This window comes from Nicotiana tomentosiformis, chromosome 3 (assembly GCF_000390325.3).
Source record: "Nicotiana tomentosiformis chromosome 3, ASM39032v3, whole genome shotgun sequence".
Classification (NCBI taxonomy): Eukaryota; Viridiplantae; Streptophyta; class Magnoliopsida; order Solanales; family Solanaceae; genus Nicotiana; species Nicotiana tomentosiformis.
In genome coordinates, this window is record NC_090814.1 from 46,221,180 (window position 1) to 46,231,813 (window position 10,634).

Sequence of the window (10,634 nt, forward strand, 5' to 3'; positions counted from 1 at the left end):
TGTCCCAGCCAAGTGACGAAAAAACTCAGTCATATGCTAAATTGGAGGAGTCATAATAGGAGTACTATGACTCATTGCTCTTGGATTATTGCCAACTTCATTTTAAATAACACGATGATAATTTAGGTTAGGTAAGGGTTCCTCATTTCCTTCCTAGAGGTGAGGTGGAGCATTATAATGGGCCTGACTTTCATCAACGAATTCAATAGCTCTATTCGAAGAGGAGACAATATTAAAATTCCTATAAAATATAATATCACACTGCATTAGGGACATGTACATAATGCATATGAATAAGGAATACAACAAATTACATTAAGAAAGTATGCAAAAATTTATAATCTCTGAGTCATTTTCAAGAAAGGAAATAAAAACAAATACTAGGTACGATCACAACAAAAATCCTAGAATCACAAACCTAGGCTCTGATACCAAAACTTAAAAAAAACAATTATGAAGTGTATTTTCAAAAACAAAAATATTGACAAGAGTGGGTTGCTCAAGTGGTGAGCACCCTCCACTTCCAACCGATAGGTTGTGAGTTCGAGTCACCCCAAGAGCAAGGTGGGGAGCTCTTGAAGGGTGCGAATAAAAAAGGAATTTAAAAAAAATAAAAATATTGCACTTTGAACCTTTATCGCATGGGCCTATTTCCCCTACTAAATTATTCTGAATGTCTTTTTGGATTAATATCTTCTTAATGTTGTAAGTAGTAAATTAGATTTGTTTCGTAAATAGCACCCTCTCAAAGGGGATTGCTAGATAGTGCCAAAGAGGTTGTGATTGGAGATGATGGTGTTATGTGGCTTCAAGGCCGGATTTATGTTCCAAATGTTGATGGGTTGAGAGTTCGATCTATTCCATTCACCCAGGTGTCACAAACATTTACCATGACTTGAAATAGCACAATTGGTGGCGGAAGATGAAGAATGATATAGTTAGTCATGTCTCTCGGTGTTTGAATTGTGAACATGTGATGTATGAGTATCAGAAATCGGGTGGGTGGACTTAGAGATTGGAGATACCATAGTGGAAGTGGGAGTGCATCACTATGGATTTTGTGGTAGGCTTACCACAGACCCTGAGGATATACAATGTAGTTTGGGTTATTGTGGATAGGTTACTACATCCGCACACTTCATTTTGGTGATACTTCTTATTATTTAGAACGGTTGGCTCAATTTTACATCCGAGAGATTATCTGCATGCACGGCGAGCCTATTTCCATCATATCCCACCAGGGCACGCAGTTCACATTGCATTTTAGAGATCCATGCAGCGTGAGTTGGGCACGTAGGTCAATTTGAGTACCGCATTTCATCCTCAGACTGAGCGCATTATTCAGATTTTGGAGGACATGTTGCGGGCATGCTCTATGGATTTCGGGGGTTAGTCAGAACACTTTTTACCTCTAGCAAAGTTTGCCTATAACAACAACTATCAATCGAGCATCCAGATGGCTCCGTACGAGGCCTTATATAGCAGGCTATGTTATTCGCTGATTTGTTGGTTTGATCCCGGTGAGTCTAGATTATTGGGCACTGATTTGGTCGATGATGCTTTAGAAAAGGTTAAGGTGATTCAGGAGTGACTTCATACACCTCAGTCCAGGCAAAGGAGTTGTGCTGACCGAAAGGTTTGGGGTGTGGCTTACATGGATAGTGAGAAGGTTCTTTTCCGAATGTCACGTATGAAGGGCGTGATGTGGTTTAGGAAGAAGGAAAAGTTGAGCCTGAGGTTTATTGGCCCATTTATCATCTTGGAGAGAGTTGGGGAGGTTGCCTAAAGGCTTGCACTGCCTCCTAGCCTATCAGAGGTACATCCAGTATTTCACGTTTCCATGCTTCGAAAGTACCATGAAGATCGGTCACATGTTTTTGACTTCAGCATAGTGCATCTTGATTAGAATTTGACCAATGAGGAAGAGTTGGTGACTATTCTAGACCGGCAAGTTTGAAAATTGAGGTATAAGAAGTTTCCTTCTATGAAAGTGCAATGGAGAGGTCAGCCGATCTAGGAGGCTACATTGGAGTCTGAGTAAGATATGAAGAGAAGGTACCCGCACCTTTTTACCAGTCCATGTACATTTCTATGTCCGTTCCAGTATGAACATTTATTTAGAGGGGGAGAATATGATGACCCGATAGGTCATTCTGAGCACTAGCTCCTTTTCCTATGTTCTGAGACCTCCCGTAGATTTATTATATTATTTATGACTTGAATGCGTGGTCCGTTTCATTTTTCAAAAAGTTTGAATGTGAAATTTTAAAGAAAATGTGATTATTTACCTTAAATGAGGCTTGAATTGACCAAATACAATGTTTTTGGTAAATGACCTCGTATCAGTGTTTTGACGATTCCGTTAGGTTCGTATGATATTTTTGGACTTGTACGCATTTTCAATTGGGGTCCTGAGTGACCCGAGGGTATTTCAGTGCATTATGTGGAAGATTGGAAATTTTGGTTTTAAACTTGAAATTATTGAGTTTTACTGATCGATTCGTGATTCTACATATTATTTTGATGATATAAGTTAGCAAGTGAGTTTTTATGATGTTATTACACTTGTGTGCATGTTCGGATTAGGGCCCGAGGGGCTCGGGTGAGTTTCAGATGCGTTTTGGTTGATGTTGGAACTACTGATGAACAAAATGTTGTTGGTGTTAATTTGCAGGTCTCGCATTTGCGAGGACCTGACCGCAATTGCGAGCCTTGCATTTGCGAGCCTTGCATTTGCGATGTTAGGCTCGCAAATGCGAAGAGGAAACTGGGGGCTGGGTTTCTCTTTCACGAAGGATCCTTCACATTTGTGGACGGGTGTGCACCACATTTGCGACCTTTTCGTCTCTTTTGCGATCACTTGAGAATTTGTACAGCTTCGCATAAGCGAAATTTGAACCGCATTTGCGATGGTTGGAGGCTTCGCAAATGCGAGGTGTTAGTCGTATTTGCGACATTTGGGGCACTGTTGCACTTGTCTCTTTTGCGATGAGTGTTTTGCAATTGCGGACACCGCAAATGCGAACAAGAGTTCACAACTGCGACGTCTGCAGCTGGGTAAAAGTGGGGAATTTCGGACTTAGCTCATTTTTACACCATTTTTTCAACCCTAAACTCTCTAGAGACGATTTGTTTTGAAGATTTTCTTCCCAAATTCATTAGTAAGCAAGTTTATCTACTTTTCAATCAATTTCAATAACTTTTACATGCATTTCTTCATCAAATCTATTAATTTCAAGGTGCAAATTAGGGGTTTTGGGTAAAATTTGGGAATTTTTAAATTAAGATATAGACCTCGAATTGAGGTCAGTTTTCAAAACAAATCACATAATGGGGCTCAGAGGTGAATGTTTAATCGGCATTTGGTCCGAATCTCAGATTTCGACCACGTGGGCCCGGGGTTGACTTTTGTTGACTTTTTAAATTTAGTAAAGATTGAACCTTTTTTCATTCGTGGGTAGTTTCTAAAGCTTGTTTTGGATTTTTTGAATGATAATTGGCAAGATTTGGTTGGTTTGGAGGCTTGTTCTATAGGAAAAGCCATGATTGATTGTTGAGTTGATTCCGAAAAGAGGTATGTGTCATGGTTAACCTTGACTTGAGGAAATTAGGACTTGATTGGTCTATTTGCTCCGTGATTTATGTGTGGGGACGGCGTATATGCAAGGTGACGAGTGCATATGCGTCGTCATGAGTTAAGCATGCGGGGCGAACTTCTTAATTACCTCTTTTCATTTATGCCATGCCTTCTTTTATTCCATGTTATTACTCATTCGAAGCTTTAATTGTTACTGTCATGCCCCAACCGCGGGGAGCGTGACCGGTGCTCAACCGAGTAAACCTGGTCGAGCAAGCCTGTTAGATACTTTATACCCAACTTACCCATGATCAAGAGAAGACATGATTTTATTAATTAGACAGTAGGAAGATCATATATACAATACTAAATCGTCTCATTGGTTACATCATTTTTAAGTTTCAAGATACACACATTCTTATGATTCGAGTGGAACAAGAGATCAAAACACAACATAATCTATTTTACTTTTCTAGCACCCATGTACAATCCACATAGTGTCTACGGAGCCTCTAATATATGCAAAAGAGTGTTATGATAGTGCCGGCAACAAGCCCCGGCTATACCTGAAAAGGAGATAATAATATGAACAAAAGATACAATACATGACCTCGAGATGAAGTGGGGCTCACCAAGTCTGTTGGGAAGAGGATGTACCACTATCGCTGATCAACGCTGCCTGCAATGGAACCACCTGCATCCATTTAAAGATGCAGCGCCCCCGGCAAAAGGAACGTTAGTACCGTCGAATTGTACTAGTATGTAAAACTAAACACCATCTTAATAGAATGAATAATAATACAAGGAGGAAACAGTCATGAGTTCAATAAGAGCTTCAAACAATACTAAAACGTCAAGTAAGGATCACATAAGTTTTCAAGTCAATTTCCATGTTATTAGATTCGATTATCTTTAGAGCCGATATACCATAATTCACAATACCACTGTATTCTTACGTGGAGTCCGATCACGACCCCATCGGCTAGGTCGTCTCATTTGAGACATCAACCATAACCACAATTTCAATTATCATTTCCAGCACAGTCACCACCATGTGTGCGGCATGGCATCTGATCACGGCCCGATCGGCTAGGCCGTCTCACCCGAGACATTACCTTTTCAATCAATCATCTCACTTCATACTTCTTTCACATCTTTTGAATTCATTGCCATGAGTGGCCTCAATTAGAAAGTCATTCTTGGCACTTAGCCGTATTTCATAATTCTAGTTTCCCCTTTCCACTTTCAAACATCATTATTATCATTATCAACAATAAAGCCTACCATTTAAGGCATTAGTGCACATATGAGCAATTTGGAAATCCTAAGCATATAGAGGCTTTTTATACAATTTGGCATAACAACCTTTGTTCGATCTTGACATGAAGTCTTAACATTTCTAACACATATACCACATTTTGAACACATCCTCAATTGGCAATATGACATGATGAAGCATTTAGAATAAATATTGAACATACATCCTTCAACACAAACACATTAGGAATAGCCAATTCTATAATGATCAATTTAGGACTTACACCAATTACGTGAACACTGTGGGAATCGATTCTAAGAAAAAGGGGCTTTAGCCAACATACCTCAATTGAGCTTCCTTTAAACTTTAAAACGTTCAGGAATTCTTAGCACATCGATATATTTTAGAAATATAACAAGTTAGACCAAAATTAGGAAGATGGTCATGATTCTAGCTCATTTGAGAACATTATAAAACACTAGATGTGCATTAATATTTTAAAGGCCCTTTTAGGAAAGATTCTATCATTCCTCAACCCATTCTCTACCATTAATTTTTAGCTCACAACCTTCCCACATACTTCAAGAATACATGCATGCAAGATTACAACCCCCACACCCAATAATTGTCTTTCTAATTATCCCCTTTTTAGTAGATTTTCGAAATTAAGAGCTAGGGCATAGATTCTTACCTTTAAGATGGGGACTTTCTTGATAATCTTCAAGGATTGAGCCGGAATTGTTGGATATTAGGTTGAAGTTTACTTCCCCACTCTAAGAACTCTTTCTCACTCTAAAAATATTAGAAATACGCTCAAAAATGTACTATGGTATATGTTTTAATGAAATAGGGTCTGGTTTAAAAACCCCCAAAACAAAGCCCCGAGACATGATCTGCGATCCGCATTTCGGCCGCACAATTTGGTGCCAAAAACTGGAAAAAACTTGCCTAGGTCTACGGTAGTTATGCGGTCGGATAATGCGCCGCAGAACCTCCCTCCGCAAAAATCCTAAGGCTGATTGTGTGACAAAAGTACGTCCCGCGAAATGGTTATACGGTCATATAATTGGCCACGAAATTGACATAAAAATGGCCTAAGTAGCTGCTTCACTGTGCGGCCATTCTGCGGCCCGCAGAGTGATTATGCGGCCGCATAATGGGCCGCATAAATGCCTATTTCTGCAAAATATTTTCCTTCAACTCCACAGCGCACTGTTCAATACAAAAAGTCAGAACCCCGATTTTTAGGAAAAGTCCGAAGAATTTCTATTAATATTAACCTCTACGCCTACCCCGACATCACGGAACCCCGATTTTTAGGAAATATTTTACGGCGCTAACATCCTCCCCCAGTTAAGATCATTCGTCCTCGAATGAGGATGAAGGTTCCCTATTAGCATCTTATGCAACTCAGTTTTCATACCACACACCAGCCGCCCCAAATTTGACTAACTCCATAAATTTCTAAACTTTTCGCCAGAGTTTCCCCTGTTCCTAGGTCTATCCACCTGTCATAGAGCCCCAGAAACACATCCTTAAAACATATACATAAACCACTGACGTAACATAACTCATAACAACGCCAAATGTGGCCTCACAAGCAATATATTACCAAGAAAGGAACACCCTTAACATCAACTGTACAAATGATACATAATTCATAGAAAGTAACTCTTAGAATTTTCATAAATTACAACTTTAAAATACATGGCTATTCAAACAAATAAGGATACTTTTTCTTTATTTCTTCCTCGGCTTCCCAAGTAGCCTCTTCAACCTGCTGGTTTCGCCATAGCACTTTGACGAATGTAATTTCTTTATTTCTCAACTTTCGGATTTGCCGATCAATGATAGAATTGGAATTTCTTCATATGACAGTTCTTCGTTAACTTCAATGGTCTCAACCGGCACAATAGCTGACGGATTTCCAACTTCCTTCTTCAACATAGACACATGGAACACCAGGTGCACTAATGAAATCTCAGGTGGTAGCTCAAGCTTGTACGCCACCTCACTGATCCTTTGAATGATTCTGTACGGTCTGACATACCTCGGACTCAATTTCCCTTTCTTACCAAATAACATTACACCTTTCATGGGGGAAACCTTCGAGAATACCCAATCATCTTCTTTGAACTCTAAATCCCTACGACCAACATCTGAATAGGACTTTTGACGACTCTGAGCAGTCTTCAACCGCTCCTTGATGACTTTAACTTTTTCCATAGCCTTATGTACGAGGTCTAGACCTATCAACTCTGCTTCCCCAATCTCGAACCGCCCAATGGGAAATCTACATCTCCTACCATATAAAGCCTCGAATTGTGCCATCTAAATGCTAGCATGATAACTATTGTTGTAGGCAAATTATATGAGTGGCAGATGATCATCCAAGCTACCCTTGAAGTCGAGAACACAAGCACGCAACATGTCCTCAAGTGTCTGAATTGTCCGCTCTGCTTGCCCGTCGGTCTGTGGATGGAAGGTTGTACTAAGATTCACCTGAGTACACAAACCTTGCTGAAATTTCTTCCAAAACTTGGTCATGAACTGAGCACCTTAATTAGAAATGATAGAAATGGAAGTGCCATACAACCTGACTATTTCCTTGATATACAACTGAGTATATTGTTCCCATGTGTTGGTAGATTTAACTGGCAAGAAGTGTGCTGATTACGTGAGCCGATCCACAATCACCCAAGTTGAATCAAACTTGCGCGGAGTGCGTGGTAATACTACCACAAAATCCATATTAATCATTTCCTACTTCCCCATTGGAATTTCTATGTTCTATGCCAACCCACCAGGCCGTTGGTGTTCAGCCTTCACTTGCTGACAATTAGGACATCTTGCCACAAAGTCCGCCACATTTCTCTTTATATCATTCCACCAATAGACTTCCTTAAGACCATGATACATTTTTATAGAACCTGGGTGCACGAAATAACTAGAAGTGTGAGCCTTGGTCATGATTCTTTCGCGGAGACCATCCACATTTGGAACACATAGCCGCCCTTGGAACCTTAGTGTACCATCATTCGTACCAAGAGTAAAAGCCATAGTTTTATGTTTGTGAATCCCCTTCTTCAATTGTACCAACAATGGATCGTCGTATTGCTTCTCTTTAACTTCCATAACAAGCAATGATTCAACCCTATTTTGCACAATTACCCTCCTTCACTAGAGCCTGTACGACGAACTCCCAAACTAGCTAACTGGTGAACCTCCCTGGCCAACAGCCTCTGACATGCCTCCAAGTGAGCCAAACTACCCATAGATTTCCGGCTAAGAGCATTCGCCACCACATTGGCTTTCCCTGGGTGATATAGAATATTAATGTCGTAATCCTTGATTAACTCAAGCCATCTTCTCTGCCTTAGATTCAGCTCCTTCTGTATGAAAATATATTGAAGGCTCTTGTGATCCGTGAATACATCCACGTGGACCCCATACAAATAATGACACCAAATCTTCAATGGAAAAACCACTGTCGCAGGTTCTAAGTCATGTGTTGGATAATTCTTTTCATGATTCTTGAGTTTTCTAGAAGCATAAGCTATAACCTTGTTGTGTTACATTACTACACACCCAAGCCCGATCCTTGAAGCATCGCAATATACCACAAACCCAACTGTACCCTCTGGCAGGGTCAACACCGGAGTCGTAGTCAATCTTGATTTCAACTCCTAGAACCTCCTTTCACAAGCATCAGATCATTGGAACTTAACCGCTTTCTGAGTCAATTTAGTCAACGGAGAGGCAAGAGTAGAGAACCCCTTCACAAACTTTCTGTAATACCCAGCTAAGCCTAAGAAACTGCGAATCTCGGTTGGTGTTGTAGGTCTAGGCAAATTCTTCACCGCTGCAATCTTTTGAGGATCAACCTTAATTCCTTCTCTGGAGACAACATGACCCAAGAATGTGACAGATTCAAGCCAAAATTCATATTTTGAAAATTTCGTGTACAGTTGGTGCTGATGAAGAGTCTGCAAAACTACCCTAAGATGATCGGCATGGTCCTCTCGACCTTGTGAATACACACGAATATAGTCAATGAACACTATCACAAAGGAATCGAGAAAAGGCTTGAAAACCCGATTCATACAATCCATGAAAGCTGTTGGGGCATTTGTTAGCCCAAAAGACATTACCAGAAATTCAAATTGCCCATACAGGGTCCTGAAAGCTATTTTCAGAATATTGTGCTCCTTGATCTTTAATTGGTGGTACCCGGACCGTAAATCAATTTTGGAGAAGTACCTATCACCATGTAACTAATCAAACAAATCATATATTCTTAGTAATAGGTATTTGTTTTTTATTGTGACTTTGTTGAGCTGCCGGTAGTCAATACACATCCTCAGTGATCCATCTTTCTTCCTCACAAAGAGAACCGGTGCGCCCCATGGTAACATACTCGGTCGGATGAAACCCTTCTCTAACAAATCCTTCAATTGTTACTTTAGCTCCTTTAATTCTGTTGGTGCCATCCTGTAGGGCGGAATAGACATAGGCTGCGTGCCTAGCATCACATCAATCCCAAAATTAATCTCCCTGTCTGGTAGAATCCCAGGGAGCTCATCAGGGAAGACCTCTGGAAATTCATTCACAACTGGCACAAACATGAGTGTAGGCACCTCAGCATCGGTATCCATAACCCGGACCAAATGATAGATACATCCCTTATTAATCATCTTTGTGGCCTTAAGGTAAGAAATAAACCTACCTTTTGGCATCACATCATCGCCCTTCCATTCAACAACTAGCTCATTTGGAAATTCAAACCTCACAGTTTTAGTTCGGCAATTGAGCTTAGCAAAGCGTGAATAAAGCCAATCCATTCCCATAATTACATCAAAATCGACCATCCCCAATTCAATGAGATTGGGCACGGTGTCCCGACTACGTACCGTGGCAACACAACCCCTATAAACCCGTGCGGCCACAATAGACTCGTCGACCGAAGTAGATATAGAGAACGTATCAGGAAGTTATTCCGGTTCTATCCCAAATTTCATAGAAACATAAGGGGTAACATAGGACAAGGTGGAACCGGGATCAATAAGAGCGTATACACCATAAGATTAGACAGTCAATATACCTGTGACAACATCTGGAGAAGCCTCTGCACTCTAGCGACCACTCATAGCATAGAAACGGCAGGGTCATCCTGAACTATGCACACCACCCCTAGTTGCACCACGCCCTGTTGGTGCTGGAGTACCTCGAGTTGGAGGGGGTGCTGAAGATGTAGCAGCTGCAGAACTGGATGGTTGTGCTGTGCCCCTGCCCACACCCTGGCAGGATGAAAGACACTCCCTTTCAATATGACCCCTCAATCTGCACCCATAACATATAGGTAGGTCCATGTAGCAGATCCCCAAGTGCCTCTTCCCACACCTGGGGCATGGGGGCCTCCGCTACTGATGGATTCTCCCTCCTGATCAACCCTGCTGGTGGGGTCATCTACTGTCCTGATTGGGCCTGAAACGACTTCCATGCTGCTGACTGGGCCCTGCTAGCGGTGCACTAGTTGAAGACTGAGCAAAAGACTGGGATGGCCCTGATTACCCTCCCCCAACAGCTGATCTTCCCCCACCAAATGACTCCCCAAAGTTGCCTGCGAACCGGGCCTTGCTGGTACCCTTTCGCTCCATTCTATTCTTCAACTTATGGTTCTCTGTAGCTTGAGCAAATGCTACCATCTTCCCATAGTTCATATCTAAATTCAAGGTAGCTGTAGTAGTCTCATTGATAACCAAGGGGCTAAGGCCCCGCATAAACCGGCACATTCTAGCC

At 41.2% G+C, this 10,634-nt stretch overlaps 1 protein-coding gene across 1 annotated transcript; it reads right to left on the reverse strand.

Annotated features, from left to right (window-relative positions):
* Nucleotides 1–9,292: 9,292 nt before the first annotated feature.
* LOC138907743 (uncharacterized) lies at nt 9,293–9,682 on the reverse strand. Its single transcript, XM_070198351.1, has one exon. It carries the CDS (start codon nt 9,680–9,682, stop codon nt 9,293–9,295), a length of 390 nt encoding a protein of 129 aa, XP_070054452.1.
* Nucleotides 9,683–10,634: the final 952 nt, after the last annotated feature.

Bases quoted from the DNA above. Each gene is read 5' to 3' on its own strand.
- LOC138907743 (XM_070198351.1), bottom strand. From the start codon at position 9,682: ATGGGAATGGATTGGCTTTATTCACGCTTTGCTAAGCTCAATTGCCGA.